Below are 24,668 nucleotides of genomic sequence, written 5' to 3'. Positions count from 1 at the left end.
GATATCATAAATTCGAATTATTGAGGGTTTTGAAATATTTCAGGCGCTCCTTACATGCGGCCTAAAATGAAAAAGAAACGACTAATTATATGCCTCAGTCATACATGTAGTTTTATGATTCCAAAAAAAACAAAACATCCCTTTAGTGGCAAGTTTTCGGTGCATGATTGAAAAATGAATTTTCTATCAAAAGTCAAATAAGTTGAGCATATGCTACACTATGAAATGAAAATGAAAAACAAAATAAAAGATTGGTACGGAAAAGAAAACAAAAATAAGTGGTCAAGCCTTATAAAAAGTCCGTCGTTTTGTAAACACCAAGATTTATTTTTCTTTCTTGTAATCTGTTAAACAGTTAATAATGTAAGTAATGTCCTTTATATATTTCTTGAAATAGGCCGAATTTGTTATAGTCCGAGTTTATTATTGTTTGATAATGTTGTAGGCCGAGTTTGTTATGGGCCGAGTTTATATGGAGTCGAAAAGTACCGATATTGTCCTGTACGACGTAGACTGGGTACCTGTCCTTATAATGTTTGTCTCACATACTCGTATTTTGCAAGGGTTAGAACCAGCACAAGATACGACAATATTAGCGTGCTTTGAAAGCTTAAATTTGCTCCCCATATTTATATACACCACAAACAGAGTAATATAAATCCAAGGTAAGTTTCACAAATTAAAATATCAAAATTAGATATATAAGAAACTCTGCTAGGATCTCCTGTAGTTGTCCACAATACTGACCAGTAGCCTATAAAATTTTTGTACCAGTATAATTTGTAACTTTTTATAATAAAAAAACAGCAAATACTGGTACATTACTGATATACCAGTATTGTAGTTGTATTGTTGACTAGACTATATTGAATATCAAAGGGAGATTAAATGAACTCAAAAAGATTATAGAGGATAATTGTGAAATCAACAACCAGTCATTACTTTAGTATACCTGCACGAATAAACAAAGGATCTTCTTCTTCTTTAGGTATCTAGCGATCCTTCAATTATTGAAAATTATGCACCAGGCATTGACTATAAAATTTATAATTTACACTAATTTAGCAACAAAAAATAAAAAAACCAACATAACGTAAGTACATGTATGGGGTGAATATCGACAATTAAATATAAACTATACAATTAGAGCTAGATAAAACTACCTGTACAGATTTATGGAGAATAACTTCAAGTTCATAGTACGAAGAAAAGAAAATTAATTGATATTCCAAATAATCAAAGCTGGTATATACATTTAGACTAGATCCATATTAACCCTTTCAACGCTACACAAAAAAATAGAAAAATGGCTGCTGCTGCTGCATTTTTTTTGTGTTCATTCATTAGAACAGTATATTCCTTTTCAGACTGCTGTATCTTTTTTATTATAAGAGATACAGAAAAGTTATTGCATGAAAAGTGCTCAGGAGAGTATGAACTGTAATGTTAGGCAGTTATTTCAGTAAAATTTTATCAGGTTACCTGCATTTTCAGGTAATTAACAGGTAAAAGGTGTAATTTGTTACATTTGTGTTGAATTTTGAATAAAAACTACTTTTCGTCTTCATCTATTTTGTTTTTTTATCTGTCATATAATAAAGAAGACATCAATTGCTCGATTCCGTAGGGTATTGCACCATACACAACATATTATGTAATCATGGCACAAATCAGTGGCTCCGTCCTCAAAATTTTCAGTCAACCTCCGTTTTCCCCGCTTTTTCTACGTCTCGTAATGATCGATCAAATCATATTTCCCACACAAATTGAATGTAATAAACACATTGAGATAACAAGAAACCTTTTAACTAATCCTTGTCATCAGTTTCGCCATAGAAATGCTGAAATATTTCCATATTTACAGCTTCGTTTCCGATTTCCGCCATTTGCATTTGTCAAAATATTTGTTTTTATTTTCCTTCTACTTCATGATTTTACAATAAAAATTGCTGGGATTTCAAGCGCAAATGAGACCTTGCATATCCAAGATTCATACAAGGAAAAATTAGAGAGGACCCGATTGAAAACCGAATGGTTTAAGAGTCCTTATGAAAAATCCGTTGTCATCGCCGCGAACAGCAGTGGCGGACGGCGTATGTCATCGCGGCATATGCCGTGTATAGCGTTGAAAGGGTTAATCATGTTAATATGAAATAACAAAAAAGCATTACAAATAGTATCAACAGATCAAATTAACAATAAAGTAAGGTTTGAGAGTACTCGCAGTTACTGACCGCTAGTTAAAAGCCAAAACAATCAATAATAAAAAATCGCGCATCAGAGACTTAAATCAACTAAAACACATCCAAGGGATTTACATGTATAGTATTTTAACGTCATGAACAGTCAGAGAAGACATAACTTGTGCAATGCCAGAGATAAATGTATCAACAGGTAGAAGGATAGTGAGGAGTGACTTCTTCAGAGATAAGAATTAACGTGTGTGTGTCTCTATACATCCTGCCTCAAAAGAAAATACAATTTAGTTATGTTTTAATTTGCTAATGACAAAATTGATATTAGTGCCAATGTAAACTATTTTCAGAGATCTAATTACAATTTTGGTACGATAACCCTTATAAGTTTGTTTAAAGGTTCAATGAGTTTAAATGGATCACATAGTGATTTCCACGCTTTAAGTATAATATTACCGTAAAATTTAGGATGTGAAATACCATTTTAATAAGTTTTCTACAGGTACACCCAAATTTACTAATCAAATATTTGTATCTATGAAAGAATTTAGTAAAAGTTTTAAGTAATTTGTGGTATCGAAATCCCTGACACAATAATTTTCCAGTGATGCATTGATTACGTTCGTTAAAATCTATGACATCAGAACATACACAGGCATACCGAATGACGTAAATTGTAGTTTGTAGTTTCCCTTAAAAATTGCAATGTCTAAATCTAGAAAAGGCAACTGCTGCTGTTTATGTTAGATTTAGTTAAAGTAAAGCAGCTGTATATTGTTTAATGTGTGAAAGCAAAAACAGTCCTTTAATATCATACTAATCCTTAAAATCATGCTTGTAAATGTTTACCCCCCTGGATCCGCCACTGTACTGATGATGCAGTATTGTAAAATGTACATGTACTGATGATGCAGTATTGTATCTGTTCATGTTCTGATGATGTAGAATTGTATCTGTACATGTACTGATGATTTAGTATAGTATCTGTACATGTTCGGATGATGTCCTATTGTAATGATTGTATCTGCACATGTACTGATGATGTAGTTACATTGTATCTGTATGTGTAGTACTGATGATGTAGTATATATTGTATCTGTAGGTGTTTGTCTTTTTCATATAATATAACCAACATGGTAGTTGAAAATAAATGTAACATCATGTTTTAATGGTGAGTCAAACAAATATCTCTTGCTTACCACAGCGCTATCACAAAATCCTGGGGAGAGCACTGTAACATAAATGTTCTGATGCTTGAAGATATTGCTTTGATATTTGGTATATATATATTGTTTTATCATTACAACAGTCTTCACAATGAACTTAAATCTACAAGCCCGGAGCTCAATTTTTGAAAATTTTGAGTTAGATTCTGTTGGCCTGTAGATATGAGTTTTACAGGCCCGAGAGCAATTTTACAAGCCTGGGCTGCCAGGGCTGCCACTCAGCTTGAAGACTGTTACAAGTTACAGATCAAGTTGCAATTTTGTTCCGGCCTGATGTCGTGAAGAGTTATGGTCCTCGCTTGGACTTAGAAAATTCTCTCTAAGTATCAGTTTTCCATAATTTTTCTCATCATGCTTGAAAGTATTGATAATTGGTATATAATTTGTTTTATAATGACAAGTTTGAGACCAAGTTCGAATTTTGTTCCGATCTGATGATTTTGTGCAGAGTAATGGGGCTTCGACTTAGAAAATACACTTGAATAGTCAGTTTCCACACTTTTTTTTCGTCATGCTTGAAGACATTGATTTGATATTTGTTATACAGTTTTACAATGACTTATTATAGGTCAAGTTAGCATTTTGTTCCAGTTCAATTAATTTTAACCTGGTAGGGAACTATGTATTGGCTTGCAATACTCTTGGAATGCTTGTTATGAATACAAATGTATATATTAATTATGATGTTTTCTTTTTTCAGGAATCTTATACGCAATAGAAACTTTTCCAGGCCAACATGAAGTAAGTGACGTTAACTGTTCATATTGTCAACATGGTCATGATGGTTTAAAATCGTTTTGTCTTGATTGATTTTAAGACAAAAAATTATTTAATGACTCACCTTATCACCACATTGTACCTTGAAAGTTTTAGTCCATTATGCCTCAGACACACGCATCAAAATGTCATCAGACACATGTCTTCACAATGCATATTTCATCAGGCAAGTGTTTGTCACAAAGTCATTAATGGGGAGGACAATTTTTTTGTGCCACCACCAAAGCGTAGGGGGCATTAAGGGTTACCCTTGTCTGTCCATTGGTTCTTAATATCTGAGACTACCGGGTAGTTCTACAATGATGGACGATCAACTTTATATATGACTGCAAAAAATTTTGCAGCTGTATATTGGTATCGCATCATAGTCTTGGTCATCATCCGAAAACACTTGGTTTCCAGACAATAACTTTAGTATAAGTGAATATATAGAAATCTATGAAATTTATGCTCAAAAGGAAGGTTGGGATTGATTTTTATACGACCACAAAAATTAAAAAAAAATTGGTCCTATATTGGTATCACGTTGTCGTCATTGTTGTCTTTGTCAATGTCAGTGTCATCCATAAACAGACGGTTTCCGGATAATAACTTTAGAATAAGTAAACAGAAATCAATAAAATTTTAATACAGGGTTTATAACCAATAAGGGAAGGTTGGGATTGATTTTTGGAGTTATGGTCCTAACAGTTTAGGAATTATGGGCCAAACAGAGGTCAAAAAAGGCATATTTGTAGTTTCCAGACAATAACTTGTGTTTCAGTGTATGAATCTCTCTGAAATTATACCACAAGTTCCCAAACCACAAAGTGATGGTTAGGATTGGCATGGGGGGGGGGGGGGGGGGGGGGGGGTTATGGCTCAAACCGTTTAGGAATTAGGGACAAAAAAGGGGGAAAACAAAGGTTTCTTGGTTAATGAACAATTAAGACAATTTTAAAGCAATGTAAGGGAGGTAATCTTAATGTAATCCAAGCATAATATGTTGGATTACCTCCCTTACACTGCTTTAAAATTATGTATAAAGAAATATTGTATTTTCTTTAGGTGATTAGCTGTCATTTTACTTTAAGAAGTTACTATTAAATGTATGCTGATTAAGGAATATCAATTTATGCTGATTAAGAAATATCAATTTTCTATTATAAGACTTTTATGATGTATTTAAATGGGTATATATATGGTTGCATCTCCAACATTGTCCAATGGAAATTTGAATTGAATTTATGACCATATCTTGAGGAAAAGAATTTATTTTTGGAAAAAGGGTGGGGAGGTGAAAAAAAATTGGAAAGGGGGAGTAAAATAGAAATTGTGGGTGGGGCAATTTTTTCTCATTTCAGAAGTTAAAAAGAAAATTTATTCATATATATATTATAAAATTGAGAATGGAAATGGGGAATGTGTCGTAGAGACAACAATTGACCATAGAGCAGACAACAGCCTAAGGCCACCAATGGGTCTTCAATGCATCGAGAAACTCCCACACCCTTAGGAGTCCTTCAGCTGGCCCCTAGACAAATATGAATACTAGTTAGTTCAGTGATAATATATTTTATTATTTATATCACAAAAGCAAGAAATTGAATTCAAATCATATAACCAATTCTAAGTTCTTTGACTACAGTTATTCTGTGTCAGAACCTATTATGTGTCAAATATTTAATAACAATCCAAATTCAGACCTGTATCAAGCGCGAATATTTTGTCCATTTTTGCCCCAACTGTTAAGGGTTGGACCTCTGCGGTCGTAACCACCTGCACTCTATGAAGCAATTTATTTGAAAGAGTTATAACCCTTGGAAATATGAAATAAGTGCAACGCAGGGGACATTAGAACTCATTTAATTTGAAATGGGTTGGATTATTTGCCCCTAATAACATCACTGTAGATCTAATTTGTTATTTTTGCTAGAAACATTATAATGCATCACGATCACTGTAAATATACTGTATATCTAATTTGTTCTTTGAGCTAAGGACATGATGATACAACACTGTAAATCTAATTTGTTCTTTGTGCTAAGGACATTATGATACAACACTGGATATCTAATTTGTTCTTTGAGCTAATTATATATACATGTATAAGGACATTATGATACAACACTGTAAATCTAGTGTGTTCTTTGTGCTAAGGACATTATGGTACAACACTGGAGATCTAATTCGTTCTTTGTGCTAAGGACATTATGATACAACACTTGAGATTTAATGTGTTCTTTGTGCTAAGGACATTATGATACAACACTGGAGATCTAATGTGTTCTTTGTGCTAAGGACATTATGATACAACACTGGAGATCTAATGTGTTCTTTGTGCTAAGGACAACTTTTACAAAAATCTTCTCCTCTGAAACTACTTGGCCAAATTAATTCAAACTTGGCCACAATCATCTTTTGGGTTAGTAGTTTGAAAAATGTGTCCAGTGACCCGGCCATCCAACCAAGATGGCCGCCATGGCTAAAAATAGAACATGGGGTAAAATGCAGTTTTTGGCTTATAACTCAAAACCCAAAGCATTTAGAACAAATCTGACATAGGGTAAAATTGTTTATCAGGTCAGGATCTTTCTACCCTGAAATTTTCAGATGAATCACACAACCCGTTATTGGGTTACTGCCCCTGAATCAGTAATTTTAAGGAAATTTTGCTGTTTTTGGTCATTACCTTGAATATTATTATTGATAGAGATAAACTGTAAACAACAATAATGTTCAGAAAAGTAAGATTTACAAATACATGTAGTCAACATGACTGAAATGGTAAATTGACCCCCTTAGGAGTAATTATTCTTTATAGTAAATTTTTAACAATTTTCATAAAATTTGTAAATTTTTACTAACATTTTCCACTGAAACTAATGGGCCAAGTTCATTATAGATAGAGATAATTTTAAGCAGCAAGAATGTTTAGTAAAGTAAGATGTACAAACACATCACCATCACCAAAACATAATTTTGTTATGAATCCATCTGCTTCCTTTAATATTCACATACATGTAGACAAAGGTGAGCGACACAGGCTCTTTAGAGCCTCTAGTTCTTTGTGCTTAGGGCATTTATATGATACAACACTGTAAATCTTATGTGTTTTTTGTGCTAAGGACATTATGATACACCACTGGAGATCTAATTTGTTCTTTGTGCTAAGGGCATTATGATACAACACTGTAAATCTTATGTGTTTTTTGTGCTAAGGACATTATGATACAACACTGGAGATCTAATGTGTTCTTTGTGCTAAGGACATTATGATACAACACTGTAAATCTTATGTGTTTTTTGTGCTAAGGACATTATGATACAACACTGTAAATCTTATGTGTTTTTTGTGCTAAGGACATTATGATACACCACTGGAGATCTAATTTGTTCTTTGTGCTAAGGACATTATGATACACCACTGGAGATTTAATGTGTTCTTTGTGCTAAGGACATTATGATACACCACTGGAGATCTAATTTGTTCTTTGTGCTAAGGACATTATGATACACCACTGGAGATCTAATTTGTTCTTTGTGCTAAGGACATTATGATACACCACTGGAGATCTAATTTGTTCTTTGTGCTAAGGACATTATGATACACCACTGGAGATCTAATTTGTTCTTTGTGCTACGAATACAAATACTTTATTTCTCATAAAACTACAATTACATAGTTATAGAGAACATACATAAATATAACTATAAGGTACAATTTTTACAAGCATCTGTGAACAATACAATGAAATTTACTAGGAGGACTGACTTTCACATTTATAACTTTGATAAATTTACAGTTTTTCTAATATTACAATATTACATGAATTAAACAGTTCATCAAATTTATAGATATAAGGGTTTGTGCTAAGCATGCTAAGGACATTATGATACAACACTGTAAATCTAATGTGTCCTTTGTGCTAAGGACATTGTATGATATAAACACTGTAGATCAGCTGTGGATTCATTTATTTTAATGGTTACCAATTGATGAAAACTTGTATTTTGGTGTACATATTTAATTTCATAGTCTTGCCAATTCTGCATATATACAACCTTATGGAAAGGGAGTAGGTCCAGTAAGACCCCTTTTTGGACCCTAAATATAGCATTGTTACAAATTTGTCAACATGTTATTACATGATGTAAACTTTTAGCTACTTATTTGAAAGTAGAATATTTCTGTTCCATGAATATGGGCTGTTTTTTACAGTACAATGCACATGCATTAGGTAATAGCATCATTAATTCGTGCAATATTACTGAAATCCTCACAATTTCAGCATTTATGCTAATTTTACAACGATTTTTGTTTAAAATGGAAGTGGCCGCATTTGTGTTTAGTCTTAATATATGTTGTATTTGATGTTATAACATTACATATATAAAGCTTAAGACTAAACAAGAATGTGGCTACTTCCATTTTTGTCAAAAACCATCCGAAAATTGATGTTTTGTGGCATATTTAATAGATTTTTCATATACAAGATTGAATTTGAGCGTCTTTATTAAATGACCAAATTAGTTCTTATCTTTTACATAAACTGATTGAATCAACTGAAGAAGACACTCAAGTGTTTAAAAAAGGTCAAAAATCTTTCATTAGATGTACTTCGAAAATAAAACCAAATATAGCTGTAATACTGGACCTTCTTTTTTGTAATTCGTTGAAAATTTAAATTTGTGGTTCACCTAGCGCCTGTACCCATGAAATCAATGTAAACATAAATCCAACGAATGATAATGAATCCTCAGTAATGTGTTCTTTGTGCTTTGGACATTATGGTACATCACTGTAGATCGAATTTGTTTTTTGTGCTTTGGACATTATGGTACATCACTGTAGATCTAATTTGTTTTTTGTGCTTTGGACATTATGGTACATCACTGTAGATCTAATTTGTTCTTTGTGCTTTGGACATTATGGTACATCACTGTAGATCTAATTTGTTTTTTGTGCTTTGGACATTATGGTACATCACTGTAGATCTAATTTGTTCTTTGTGCTAAAAAGCATGTGGATATTTATTACATTTATTTTTTATTTTCTTTCAGGTATTATTGTGATTATTGTGACACTTATTTAACACATGACTCAGTAAGTATGTAGTGTTCAGTATTACTATAGTCTAGAAATATTTTTTTTCTCACTTAGATTTGCAAACAATTTTTAAAAAAAAGTACAAAATAAGAGAATCAGAAACCTATTAAGTGGTCCGAGTACACAGTTATCGTCCTTTGATTTTCGTTGTCCACAAATATAGTCCTTAATGTGGACAGTGTGTTACTTGCCAATTTTTGTTATACCCCTTCCAAATTTAATTCTCCATGTTTTATGCCTCATATAGCAAGTTGGGGGGTGAAATGACACTGTAAAAAAATTTGGGTCATAAATATTTAGGTAAAGTAGTGATTAGGTCCAGCTGAAAAAGGTCAAAAATTAGCACTTCGGAAGCTGTCAAAAGATTTCAAGACCCCCTTAACACAAAATTGTCCATATTTTGAGTTAGAGCTGATGAAGTTTTCTATAAATTTGATATAATTTGTCCCAAAAGTAGTACAACATACTGTAAAAATGTTATTGAGAAAGCGCAGGTGGGATTTTTTTTATTTACATTTATTGTCTAAAAGAAATGCACTACGAAATAACTGTGTACTCGGACCTAAGAGGTGAAATCAGGAAATATAGAATCTGTACTTTGGCAACTTCCCTGAATGATTTGATGGTGTCAATTTGTCAAATAGCATAAAACTAAGGGATTTAAACTTTTATTTGACAGAATTTCTGCAAAAATGACCAATTTTGGCATTATATGGTCAAAATAAGCATTTCATAGCTTTTTCAATTTTGATGCATAAGTGGCATTTTGACTTTCTATCTGACATGTTTTCATGTGTCAATTTTTGTGTTTCTATGCTTTAATCCAGTTGTTTTACTCATTTCTGAACTCTGAATCTACAGAAAAGAAGATTATCTCAGACAATATGAGTAAAGTGTCTTGTATAAATGACCCTCATTTGACACCCTGTTTGGATCAAGTTAAATGTGAGGAGCATGGCACATAAAAGTTGAAGTCCATAATAAAGACCTCACTAAATTTGTATAAAAAGCATTTAACAATGTCTTTTGTACCTGTTTCATTTCACATAATATCTTTCTTTACCCCTGTAGGATACCATGTGGTTCAACTATAAGCCTGTTGAGACTAAAATTGCATGCAAGTTTTTCACTAAAAAGTGAAAAATCTTTGTATCAGACCATACTGTCTGCTCAAAAAGTTGAATGTAAGAGGCTTTTTGTGCTCAGATTTATTGTATCATGTCACCTGAGTATAGAAATGATAGAAAAGACAATTTTTTTTATTTCTTATAGCTTCAATATGCATTTTTAAATGTAAATATGTGCTACGGCCTAAATTGACCCTAAATTATTTTTAGTCATACTTGGCCTAAGACCCTTTTAAACTAATATGATATGTTATTTGTAAGTTTTCTTTCCATTTAAAGTACAATAAGTACATATGTAAGGATTACTTATAATCAAAAAGCTTCACAAATTTAAAATTACTGGAAAATATTACATCTTCATGTAAGGCTCCCCTTCATTGGAAAACCTCCATTTTTAGGCACAGGCTCATATAAATTTGACTTTTGAAAAATTATGCTAAGTCTGATATATCAAATGAGTACTCTATTGCTTTAAATACATGATGTATTATATATTAAGGCATTTTAAAAGTATTTTTTTGCAATATTTTAATTTTAAAAGCCCCAAATGTTGATAGTTGAAATTTCTCAATTTTAACGTCCAAATTTAACACGTAAAGTTGAATATAGAATTAATCATAGTGTCTATAATATATATCCTATTGTTATGAAACTTTGTAAGCAGTCTTATAATATATAAAGCTTATGTCATACCAAGTTTTATAAAGATTGGTCAACTTTTTCTATCCTATTAGGTCCGAGTACACAGTTATCGTCCTTTGATTTTCGTTGTCCACAAATATAGTCCTTAATGTGGACAGTGTGTTACTTGCCAATTTTTGTTATACCCCTTCCAAATTTAATTCTCCATGTTTTATGCCTCATATAGCAAGTTGGGGGGTGAAATGACACTGTAAAAAAATTTGGGTCATAAATATTTAGGTAAAGTAGTGATTAGGTCCAGCTGAAAAAGGTCAAAAATTAGCACTTCGGAAGCTGTCAAAAGATTTCAAGACCCCCTTAACACAAAATTGTCCATATTTTGAGTTAGAGCTGATGAAGTTTTCTATAAATTTGATATAATTTGTCCCAAAAGTAGTACAACATACTGTAAAAATGTTATTGAGAAAGCGCAGGTGGGATTTTTTTTATTTACATTTATTGTCTAAAAGAAATGCACTACGAAATAACTGTGTACTCGGACCAAGTGTCAAATATTTAATTACAATCCAAATTCAGACCTGTGTCAAGTGTGAATATTTTGTCCTTTTTTGCCCCAACTGTACAGGGTTGGACCTCTGCGGTCGTATCCAGCTGCACTTGGCAAAGCAATTTATTATACATTGTGACTTTGATAGAGAGTTGTCCCATTGGCACTCATATATATATTAGATATATATATAGATATATCACATTTTCTTTTTTATTTTAATGGATTTTAATGGAGATATGACAAAAAATGTCTGGCTTGCTCAAATATTTTTGGAAGCCCTGCTTCAATAATGATGAAATGAAAATCTATTTGCATTCCTAATTTTTGGTCCTGTTTGAATTCTTGGGGTTCTTTGATATGCTGAATCTGAACATGTACTTAGATTTTTGGTTATGGGCCCAGTTCTCAAGTTGGTCCAAATCGGGGTTCAAATTAAATTAAACTTTGTTTGATTTCAACAAAAATTGAATATGTGGGTTTTTCGATATGCTGAATCTAATCATGTATTTAGATTTTTATACGACCGCAAAAATTGAAAAATTTTTGGTTGTATATTGGTATGACGTTGGCGTCTGCGTCGTTGGCGTCCGAAGACATTTGGTTTTTCACACTATAACTTTAGTATAAGAGAATAGAAATCTATGAAATTTTTACACAAGGTTTATGACCGTAAAAGGAAGTTTGGGATTGATTTTGGGAGTTTTGGTCCCAACAGTTTAGGAATTAAGGGTCAAAAAGGGCCAAAATAAGCATTTTTCTTGGTTTTCATAAAATTACTTTTGTATAAGTCAACAGAAATCTATAAAATTTTAATATACGGTTTATGACCACAAAAGGAAGGTTGGGATTGATTTTGGGAATTTTGGTCCTGACAGTTTAGGAATTAGGGTCCAAAAGGGTCCAAAATTAAACTTTTTTTGTTTGATTTCATCAAAAAATGAATTATTGGGGTTCTTTGATATGCCAAATCTAACTGTTATTTAGATTCCTAATTTTTGGTCCTGTTTTCAAATTGGTCTACATTAAGGTTCAAAGGGTCCAAAATAAAACTTAGTTTGATTTTAACAAAAATTGAATTAATGAGGTTCTTTGATATGCTGAATCTAAACATGCACCTAGATTTTTGATTATGGGCCCAGTTTTCAAATTGGTCCAAATCGGGTTACAAAATTAAACTTTGTTTGATTTCAACAAAAATTAGATATATGGGGTTTTTCAATATGGTGAATCTAACCATGTATTTAGATTTTTAATATTTTGGACCGGCTATCAAATTGGTCCACATTGAGGTCTAAAGGGTCTAAAATTGAACATTATTTGATTTCATCAAAAATTGAATGCTTGGGGTTCTATGATATGCTGAATCTAACCATGTATTTAGATTTTGGATATTGGACCATAATAGGTAAATGTCCAATTTAAAATTTTGGAGTTTTTAAGTTTAAGTTCTTAGACCACATTCATTCTGTGTCAGAAACCTATGTTGTGTCAACTATTATATCACAATCCAAATTCAGAGCTGTATCAAGCTTAAATGTTGTGTCCATACTTGCCCAAACTGTTCAGGGTTCCACCTCTGCGGTCGTATAAAGCTGTGCCCTGTGAAGCATCTGGTTGATATTTAGGCCCGGTTCTCAAATTGGTCCACATTTAGGTCTAAAGGGTCCAAAATTGAACTTTATTTGATTTCATCAAAAATTGAATTCTTGGGGTTCTTTGATCATTGTTGATATGCTGAATCAAACAATGTATTTAGATTTTGGATATTGGACCATAAAAGGTAAATGTCCAATTTAAAAATTTTAAGTTCTTAGACCACATTCATTCTGTGTCAGAAACCTTAGATGCTGTGTCAACTAATTCAGAGCTGTATCAAGCTTGAATGTTGTGTCCATACTTGCCCCAACTGTTCAAGGTTCGACATCTGCGGTCGTATCAAGCTGCACCCTGCGGAGCATTTAAAAAAAAAAATTAGAGTTATCTTCCTTTGTCCATGATTGTAGTTGAATCAACTACAATCAATGCTTTTTATACGACCGCAAAAAATGTGTCGTATAATGCTATCATGTTGTCGTCTGCTTCATTGTCGTCCGAAGACGCCTTTAGTTTCCGGACAATAACTTTAGTTTTAGTGAATGGATCTCTATAAATTTTTTATCCAACTGAAAAATTAAAAATTTTGTGGTCGTATATTGGTATCACATCGTCGTCAGCGTCATCCGAAAACGGATTGTTTCCAGATAATAACTTTTAAATAAGTAAAGAAATCACTAAAATTTTAACACAATGTTTATAACCACAAAAGGAAGTCTGGGATTGATTTTGGGGGTTATGGTCCCAAAGGTTTAGGAATTGGGTGTCCTAAGGGGCCAAAAACAGCATTTATCTAGTTTCAGGACAAAAAGTTATGTATTAGTATTTCAATTGTTCTGAAATTATACCACAATGTTTAATACCATAAGTAGAAGGTTGGGATTTATTTTAAGGGGTTATTGGGAAAAGTCTAGGAACTAAGGGCCAAAACAAGCATATTTCTAGTTTTAAGAGAATAACTTGTGTGTGTATGGATCTCTCTGACATTGTACCACAATTTCCATATTCCATATAACACAGGGACGGCTGGGATTCAGTTTGGGGTTAATTTTCAAAAATATGTAGGAATAAGGGGCCAAAAAGAAGCATTTTTCTACTTTATAGACAATAACTTGTCTTTAAGTGTATGGATCTCTATAACTTTTTACAAGAAGGTTGAATGTTGTGTCCATACTTGACCCAATTGTTCAGGCTTCGACATCTGCGGTTGTTTAAAGCTGCGCCCTTCGGAGCACCTGTTTTCTATGAAAATTTGAGTTATCTTTTTTTGTCCAGAATAGTAGTTGAATCAACTAAAACCAATGCTTTGTACAATGCAATATTCAATTTGACTACCAACTGATAAATTAAAGCAATCTTTACCATTCAGTGCTTACAAGCTCTTTGATTACCATTTGAGGTTTATGCCCCTTTACAAATGTAAAAATTGCTTGATTTTTTCGTTTCTGTTCTCTTAACTTAAGTTTGTCTCAATTATTTGTTTTAAATTTTAGCCTTCAGTAAGAAAGACACACTGCAATGGAAGAAAACACAAAGAAAATGTACGAGTATATTATCAAAAATGGTTAGAAGAACAAGTACAGAAATTAGTGGACGATACAAGTAAGTTGGAAGTAGAGATATTAAAAAGTTGTATATCATATTTGTTTTTCATGCATTGTTTTGTCCATATAAATCAAGCTCTTATATTTGTTGAATTGTTTATTATTTTTCATTAAATTGTGGTGTTTAATAGCTTGATATGCAGTATGGATTTGACTCATCGTTGAAGGCTGTATGTTGACCTGTCAATCTCTGAAATCCTGCATTGAAAAAAAAAATCTAAGCTCATCATGCATACAAACTTTTTTACAGCTGAATTAAAGTATTATTTGGACATTTCTTTATCTTTTAAATGAAAAATATGCTCACATTCTCTGGAAGTTAACCAATCAAATGTTCACTTCTTTTTTTCAACTGTGTACAAGCTTTAGTAAAGAAGTGGTGCTTTGAAACACCATATATGTTTATGACTCAGAAATATTTTACTACAATGAAATGTAGGATTAATTTCCGACAACTGTCAAATTCAAGGGAATTTAATCCTATATTTTTTCAACCCTTTTTCATTTGCAATTTATAATTTTGGTGGTATTACACCTAAAAAATAAATAAATGTAACTTGATGTAACTTGTTTTCTAATTTAGCGGCTGCATTCAAGGCAGGAAAGATAGCCTCTAATCCATTCCAAGCAGGCACGCCTGGTCCAGGAGGGGTTATGATTCCTCCACCTTCAAATATGCAAGGTAAGAAAAAAAAGGAAAATATCATTAATCAAAGACAACCTGCTCGGCAAAATAACAGTCATGGCCTATTGACTTTGAAACTTTTGCTTAGTTTTCTTGTATTAGCTTGTGATAAGGTCGGTTTATCATGTTTATTTGGAACCACTAATGGAAGGTCAAATGCTATTTGGTATACAGTTGTATTAGCATTGGCACATCTCATATCCATGGAGATTATTTGGCCTGGTCCCCCTCAGTTACTGTTTATTAACTTTTAAATTTTGCTTTCTTAACATGTATTCTTAAGAAGGGATATAATTACTATACTGTTGTCAAGTCATTAAAGATTGCATATTTTGGCGTTAATATTGAGTCACTGATAAGGTCCTTGCATCGGAACTAAACACATTTATTCTAAAAACAGTTGTTGGCATGACACGGGTTATGTTCTTCTCATATATGTTATGATGGTATGATACTAAACCCCTAACGGGAAGGATTGTGCCTGATGTTCATATGATGAAATCATAATCTTTCAGTCAGTTTAATTGAAGTCTGGAGCTGGCATGTCAGTTAACTGCTAGTAGTCTGTTGTTATTTATGTATTATTGTCATTTTGTTTATTTTCTTTGGTTACATCTTCTGACATCAGACTCGGACCTCTCTTGAACTGAATTTTAATGTGCGTATTGTTATGCGTTTACTTTTCTACATTGGTTAGAGGTATAGGGGGAGGGTTGAGATCTCACAAACATGTTTAACCCCGCCGCATTTTTGCGCCTGTCCCAAGTCAGGAGCCTCTGGCCTTTGTTAGTCTTGTATTATATTAATTTTAGTTTCTTGTGTACAATTTGGAAATTAGTATGGCGTTCATTATCACTGGACTAGTATATATTTGTTAAGGGGCCAATCTCAATTTTATGTTTAGTTTTTTTTTAAAGGGAACTACTTATGCAGTTGAATTAGCATTGGCACATCTGCATGGAAATTGTTTAGCCATATGCCTTCGGTCATGGTTCATTGACTTTGAATATTTGCAAAACTTACATGTTAAAGTGTTCCAATTTTAATTTCAACATTTGCATTCTCAAAATAACAAAAAAGACGAGACATATCTCTGTGTTCACAGTTTATTTACAGATATTAATTAATTACTTGATTAGATTATTGTCAGCTTACATAACTAGTACATTGAGTAAATGGGCTATTAATTATGATATAAAATTTCTTGGACTATTATCTAGTCCTACATTGTATATAATGATATTGAGGGTTTTATGTTCAAAAGCCAACGACCAACATTGGCAACAATACATAAAATTGGTTATTCAAGTTATTGTTATAGTAAAATACAACGCTCTTGGTTACTGTGTACTATAATGGAATATATACATTCAGTAAGTTCTTTCAAATGTTATGTATGTATTTAATTCTCATTGTCTTACGTTACACAACACAAAAATGTAACCCTTGATTATAAATACTAGTGTACTATATAATTTTAACTGGTAAACTATTCATACGCTACAAAATTAAATTTAAAACTGCATATTTAACATTAAACGAATCGGTACATAACTTAAGATGTAATTTGTTCTTATCGTACTTTTACATTACAACAATTGTTTATAAGATGTAAATATTATTTTTGTAAAGACTTAAATTTGCAATTAATTAATAATATTCCTTTTATATCAAAATTCTATATTCAAACTGTTATAATGAATACAATTAATTTAAAGTACTTTGTAAAGATACTATTATGTAAACAGACATAAAAATGACACTACTACATTGTCAGCCTGACATGCATATAATGACTAAAAATGTATGCAATACATGTATCCCTATCCATATGAGATCATATGACAGAACATGCAATTTAAAAAATATAATTTTTCGTTAAATTGAAACAGAATAGACATCTGATGTTTACAAAGATTTAAGGAAATATAAAGTACGGTACTTGTTAAACGAAGAAATTGTAACAGATGTATAATTTTTTTCAACTTTCTCAATTGTGGCTATGTGGTCAAGTCTTAATCATTGTGGCTATGTGGTCAAGTCTTAATCATTGTGGCTATGTGGTCAAGTCTTAATCATTGTGGCTATGTGGTCAAGTCTTAATCATTGTGGCTATGTGGTCAAGTCTTAATCATTGTGGCTATGTGGTCAAGTCTTAATCATTGTGGCTATGTGGTCAAGTCTTAATCATTGAGGCTATGTGGTCAAGTCTTAATCATTGTGGCTGTGTGGTCAAGTCTTAATCATTGTGGCTATGTGGTCAAGTCTTAATCATTGTGGCTATGTGGTCAAGTCTTAATCATTGAGGCTATGTGGTCAAGTCTTAATCATTGTGGCTATGTGGTCAAGTCTTAATTATTGAACAAAAGTTGATTAGTTTCACTATTCATTGATCTTTTGTAGTTTCTCAGCTTTGGTCTAATAATTCTTTTTGTAATTATCTCAGGTAAAATGTTGTCCATGAACATAATTTTACCCATGTAAGACTTGGCAATTGTAAGTGTTAAAAATGACAAACAAACAAACAATTGACCTAGAACTCATTAGGAAATCTTTATGATTGTTACTTAATCATATAATGCATGTTTATTCAATGTTTGTTTCTAAATTAAACAACTGGATTTTAGTTGTCATGTCTGAAATTGAAATATTTAAAATCTTTTACAGGAAATAAACCTGGAGGTCCACCAGGACCAACACCAGCAGGTCCAGGAGGACCAGGGCCAATGCCACAAATGGGAGGCCCAATGCCTGGTGGCCCTATGCCATTAATGGGACCTCCACATGGTGGACCTATGCCACCAATGATGCAGTGTAAGTTGTTCAACAATTCACTTTTAAGCAAGGATTTACCCAGAGACAATTAAATGCAGACAGGAAAATTGCTTATGCATAGTAGGCTTTTATATATGTCATCTTTAACAAATAATAACTTACACTATGGTGGAGAAAGTAAGTCGATCCCAGAATTGGTATTTTAAATGCCCCTGCTGTAGTAGAGAGGGAATTTAGTCATACACTTGTCCGTCTGTCAAAGCCGAAGCATGTAAAAATACTCATATCTTCAGATAAGAATGTAGATAGCTAATTTATTCTTAGTGTTAGTCTGAATCTGCTGAGTTTAAGAAAAATTCTAGCACAAAGTGTAACATGAAACAACAGGGTTTATTTCAAGGGATGTAGGGCTGTTGAAAGTTGAACACTTTGTCATGGCCTTTGAAATATTTGTCATGTCCTAATTTAATGATTTCATAGTGTTCAACATCAGGCAACTATTGTTGTGTCTTAACATATCTCTTATTTAATTCCTCACATCTTCTTCTATTTCAGCAATGAGACCTATGGGCCCAGTGATGGGTGGTCCACCAATGGGAATGAGACCCGGTCCATTATTAGCAGGGCCAATGCCACCCAGACCTATGAGAAATTAGTTAAGGACTAAAAAACAATAGAAGTGGATTTTGTTAACTCAGATTTTAAGAAATATGAATAAATGGAGGAATTCATATTCAACAAGTGTAAAAAGAATGCTTTAATTTTGCAGAGCCCAGGGCAGAACTTTTATGTAAATTTTATATTACATGCCCCTTAGAAATGAAGAGGAACAAGATGGTTCTTTTATTTTATGTGTGCTTCTTAAGAAAGAACTCACTTTAATATAGGTGCCTCTTAAGAACAAACTCACTTCAATATAGGTTTCTATTAAGAACAAACTCACTTCAATATAGGTGCCTCTTAAAAGTGAACTCATTTCAATATAGGTGCCTCTTAAGAGCGAACTCACTTCAATATAGGTTTCTATTAAGAATGAACTCATTTCAATATAGGTGCCTCTAAAATAAGAATTAACTCATTTCAATATAGGTGCCTCTTAGAGCGAACTCACTTCAATATAGGTTTCTATTAAGAATGAATTCACTTCAAAATAGGTGCCTCTTAAGAACAAACTCACTTCAATATAGGTTTAGGTAATGATTTTTTATATAAGTTGTCATGATTCAGAATAAGTTACAAATTCTTAAAAAAAATGTATCTTATATATGTGAAGTAAACATTTGTATACTGTGTAAATAGAAATTTGTTTCATCTTTCATTGAAAATTTCAACTTTACCAGTTTTTATCTACAAACATGTGTTTTAAATTAATATGATTTTTCAGAGATATTAATATAAAAAAGTTGATACTGGGGGAAATTCTCAATATTATGTGGTTTATGCACAGTTTTATGAAATTATGAATGATCAGAATTGTATCACAAAAGATAAACACAAATCTCATGTCATTGTTGTTGAATTACATGTGGTCTTACATTTACACCATATCACCTTTAATCCACATGTGGTCTTACATTTACACCATATCACATTTAATCCATACTCAACAAAAGTTTTCAGTAGAGCAGTTCAAATGCATGCACAAATTATATTTTGGAAATGTATACATCTCTGTTCAAACTCATATTTGTATACTTATTGTTGTCAGTTCAACTTCTGTTTATTTCTCTAGTATATTAAACGGATAATAATTCACCAGTGAAAGAGAATAACTCATTTTAGAAGAAATAATTTGTCCCAAAAACAATAATGTTATATGCTTTGATATAAAACTCTTCATATAAAAAAAGAGAGAAAATTTTACTCACAGTTGTGTACAAAAGAGAAAGAAAAGTGTTTCTTTAAATGTTCATAGCATTTTTTTTATCTTTTCATTCATTCAATAAAATAATTTGATCAGTAGTTATTAGTTTTTCACTTATTCTTTCTAAATCTATATTTTTCCTGATTCAGATTGGTTGATTATTTTCAAATTTGCATCACTATAAAAAAGAAGATGTGGTATGTTTGCCAATGAGACAAAACAAATGTCAACTTGGTGAGTTATGTCTTCTAATAAATGGGAAAATGCTAAATATGCTGTTACCCTACTCTGATTTTACTTAGCTATAACCTAACTTAATCAAAATGCTAGTTATAACACAGATTAACTCAATTTGGGATAGCGTCACTTTCACATTTCTCAAATTGTGTTCCTTTAAAAATGAAATAAATGCTGAATTTGCTGTTTCAGCACTAACTAAATTTGCTACAACAAATTATTTTAAAACTTATACACAATTCTTTTACCACCTGTCACCATATAAAGATCAAGTTGGAATTTGGTGATGTAACTTTCACGGATCTTGTGTTATGCCCATTAATAAATGGAGAATTGACAAAATTGGTGTTTTGTACACTGAAACCCCCAGAGCAATTTCTAAAGACCATATACTGAAACATAATTCATTTCAAAGAAAAGTATAGGTTTGAATTAATACATTGACTTGCATATTTACAAAAAGGGGCATCCGTTTCCAAGGACACATTCTTCTGTTATTTTATACTGTAAATTCCAGGGGCGTAGCTGCCGTTAGGCACTTTAGGCACGTGCCTACACATAATTTTTTCACAAATATTTAAAAAAAAAAAAAAAAATAAAAACAACGTTATATGTAGATGAACTCCAGTGAAGTTGTCACAACTCTAATTATCAAATGTCATGTGTACACTAGTCTCTCGTCCTTAGTGAATGGAATATTGGATAGAATTGAATGTTTTTTATGTGTGTACCTTATATAGAAACTATAAACTAGAACTTTGGTTCAGATCATTTCAATTCTATCAACAAAAACTTGAATGAACCTCAACTAAGACACATGAATTTTTAATAAGTTGTTGTTACATTTCAACTAGCTTTCCACTTTGTCTTCACCCGGCTTGTCAATGTTGGTCGTCCGTTTGGCTGTGCAGGATGTATAAATACGTAGTCACGTCTGGTCAGAATGGGGACATTTAATCTTATGCCTAGGTGTAGAGAGAATGCCACTCTTTGAGGAGTTTGTAGTTGTCTACTGAAAGGCTAAGTTTCTGCTCCTATATAATAATCCCTCATTTTCCAATGCTTGGCATTTTCAAATTTCCAGACCTTCGTCCTGTAAAACACCTATTACAGAACTAAGCTCCCTGTTGTGTTTATTGTAAATAATCAATTTGGTTTTTTTTTGTTCTAAACTTGCATAAATATTTTACACTGGATGTGTTTAAAAATCGGAATCTAGCAACTATAGCTTCCAGTAGTTTTGAGTACTCTCAGATCTACGAGTAATGACCACAATTATTCAAATTCCTAAACAGGTAGTAGAGCGGGATATAAAGAAATACGAATTTCTTGAATTTTGTTACGTTAATATGAACAGAACAGAACTTTTGCATTAGGCATCGATTATGTGTGTATGTGTTTGTGTGGCTAGGGTGAAGGTTTAAGAATCAAAAGATTGATAGTTGATGTCTTTCTAGCCAAAAGGATAGTGTTATTATATAGTAATATCAGTGTTTACGTGCACGTGCCTATTTTATTTAATGAAGGATCATCAATATGTACATATATCAATTAAGTTAAACGTATATATCGATCATTACGGAATAGATTTGAAAATACCAAACAGCTTAATTAAAGGGATACGCGGATCTATTCTGGGCAGTACATATTGTAAATATTTTTTTATAATATTTGATTTTCCAATTGTACTGCGTTATTTAATTCATTCAAATGTTATGGTAAATTATTCATAATTCTTCGAACTTTTCATCATGTATATTATAATTATCATGATTAAATATGTCATGGTGTGTTATTTGGCATATATTTGTGTTATTGTTATTTTGGATAAAAATATGTTTTATTTAGAGAAAGAAAATTTATTTTTATCCAAAATAACAATAACACAAATATATGCCAAATAACACACCATGACAAATAACCAGAAAATTTTATGTTTTTGTGCATAAAATTTTGCAGCCTGAACGCTGAAATCCGTTTTTCAATGTCTTGTTCTTTTTGATCTCAGTTCTTTACTGGTCTACATTCAATTATAACTTCAAATTGTCTTGCTTCCTCTGCATTTTTATACGACCAAAAAAAAATTGCAGTCAAATATTGGTATGAGATCGTCCGAAGACATTTGGTTTCCAGACAATAACTTGAGTATAAGTATCTAGAAATCTATGAATTTAAACACAAGTTTTATGACCAACCACAAAAGGAAGGTTGGAATTGATACTGGGGTTTATGGTCCCAACAGTTTAGGAATTAGGGACCAAAAAGGGGCCCATTGAATTAGCATTTTTCTATTTTCCACAAGTTTCCATACGACAAAGGGATGGTTAGATATGGATTTGGGGGGTTAGGCACAGGCACAAGTTGTCGCAGATTTTTTTTCCATATATACATGTACCTTAATATAACACTATTAAGGTATTTAGGAATTTTTTTCTGAGACAAGTGCCTGTGGGGTTATGCTAAAAATCCTTAATCTGCATTCTTGTTTTCTAATTTTGAGAATTTTGCTTTAGCAATACTTTTCTTAGACGTCGGCCTCAAATATCTGGTGACAGACTATCGCAAATGTTCTGCTCCAAGATAATGTAGTACTAGTGTTTTGAAACTGATTCTAGAAGATGCTTTTGAGTCCTTTTGAAAAGATTACAGCTGGAATAAAAAAAGGAATGAATTTTCACCGACAATTCAGATGAATTTAACTTCATTTTGAAAATGAATATCACAAACACTACTTTGCGGATTTTTCATTCCCTGAAGAGAGGGGGGGCAAGGGGTTTAACTGTTATGCTGTTATGGGGTATTTTAATTCTTTGTTATCTGTTATTCTGAAAATATATTTAATGTTAGCTGTTATTGTCTTATTCTTTGTTAGCTGTTATAGGACTATTATCTATTTTGTTATCTGTTATTGTGAGAATCTATTTGCTGTTAACTGTTATTGAAAATTGGAATGTTAGCATTTTGACAGCCAATCTTCCTTAGAAATTGAAAATCAAAAAATAAAAATGAATTAAGAAAATTTTTTAATTTTCTCTGTATAAATTTAAAATAATGATTATCATTAAACCACAGTGACTCAAGTATTAAAAATTATTAAGTAAAAGTTCACAATACAATCAACTGGTAAAACAAATTGTTCATAAATTTCAGAGGGCCCTCATGGGGTTTTTGATTATGTGATTACTTGGCCGTTTTTTTAATGATTATTTGATTATTAAGCCAAATATTTCATGATTATTTGATTACCTAGGACTGTATTTTTAGTTTATGATTATTTGATTACTAAAGATAAGCAAATATTTAATGATTATGTGATTATATTGGCAAAAAAATGGTGATTATGTGATTACTAGGACGCCCCCCCCCCCCCCCATGAGGGGCCTCATTTCAAAATTTACAAAAAATCAATGAAAGCACTTCGGAAAAAATATGTCTTAAGATCCTTTTTAAAAACGTCAAGAGATTGTTCATTTCGTAAGGATGAAGGTAAGCTGTTCTAAAGAGTTGGTGCGGCAATATCGAACCGTCGTTCACCATAGCGTTTTGTCCTAACATCGTTTGGTAGTCGTAACAGCATGCTTTTCTCCGATCGCAAGGCTCTACCAGGTTTGTAATGTTCAACTAATTCCTGTAGGTATGATGGTGCCTTGCCATGAATTGCTTTAAAAATGTACAGCAGGAGTTTGTACTGACAACGAAAATGAACCGGTAACCAGTGCAATGAAATGAGAACAGGTGTTATTGAATCGTATTTTCTCTTGCGCGTTATTAGCCGTGCTGCTGTATTTTGCACACGCTGTAGTTTTGTTATTACACAGCTATTTGTTCCGTATAACAGCGCATTACCATAATCTAGTCGTGATGTAACGAGTGAGCACACTAGAGTCTTACATGCCTCATCTGTAATCAGGGATCTAATGCGACCAATATTTCGTATCTGATGAAAACATGCTTTTGTCGTTGCACTAGCTTGTTGTTCCATGCTGAGTGTTTTGTCAAAATAAAATCCAAGATTTTTCACACAAGAAAATGGTATGGGTTTATATTATGTCTTTGGGAATTATACATCTTTTTCTTTTAGCATTTATATTATAAGTGCTACTCCCTATCTTTTCCATTACATGAAAGAGAACCCTGACCACCATATTTTTAAAAGCTTTTAATTGCTTCACATGGCTAAAATTGAAGCTCAGAAACCATTGATGCAAATAAAGATGTGTCTTCCGTTTAATTTTTCGACAAATACCCTTTTAAAAATCCTACAGCTTCTCCAATGCTGTACCCAAATTTTCCATATTCTATAA

The 24,668-nt window shown here is 32.3% G+C and overlaps 2 protein-coding genes across 4 annotated transcripts; one reads left to right on the top strand and one right to left on the bottom strand.

Moving 5' to 3' along the window:
• Positions 1–496: 496 nt before the first annotated feature.
• On the top strand, positions 497–20,225 carry LOC139482278 (U1 small nuclear ribonucleoprotein C-like). Of its 3 annotated transcripts, none has more exons than XR_011654820.1 (8): positions 497–665; positions 4,122–4,162; positions 9,242–9,284; positions 14,693–14,801; positions 15,387–15,485; positions 18,156–18,302; positions 18,819–19,384; positions 19,451–20,225. XR_011654820.1 is itself a non-coding variant. In XM_071266074.1 (7 exons), exons 2-7 carry the CDS (start codon positions 4,158–4,160, stop codon positions 18,917–18,919), a joined length of 504 nt encoding a protein of 167 aa, XP_071122175.1. In that variant the 5' UTR covers positions 506–665; positions 4,122–4,157; the 3' UTR covers positions 18,920–20,225. The 3 variants fall into 3 exon arrangements, 1 of the variants encoding a protein (XP_071122175.1); XR_011654821.1 differs by having other exon boundaries at positions 514–665; positions 18,819–19,282; positions 19,385–20,225; XM_071266074.1 differs by having other exon boundaries at positions 506–665; positions 18,819–20,225.
• A 3,635-nt stretch (positions 20,226–23,860) lies between these two features.
• On the bottom strand, positions 23,861–24,346 carry LOC139483438 (uncharacterized). Its single transcript, XM_071267460.1, has one exon. It carries the CDS (start codon positions 24,344–24,346, stop codon positions 23,861–23,863), a length of 486 nt encoding a protein of 161 aa, XP_071123561.1.
• Between the last annotated feature and the right edge of the window lie 322 nt (positions 24,347–24,668).

The sequence above is a fragment of the Mytilus edulis genome, chromosome 7, assembly GCF_963676685.1.
Source record: "Mytilus edulis chromosome 7, xbMytEdul2.2, whole genome shotgun sequence".
In the NCBI taxonomy this organism is placed as follows: domain Eukaryota; kingdom Metazoa; phylum Mollusca; class Bivalvia; order Mytilida; family Mytilidae; genus Mytilus; species Mytilus edulis.
The sequence above is the reverse complement of the archived record's forward strand: the minus strand, read 5'-3'. Positions and strand labels throughout refer to the sequence as shown.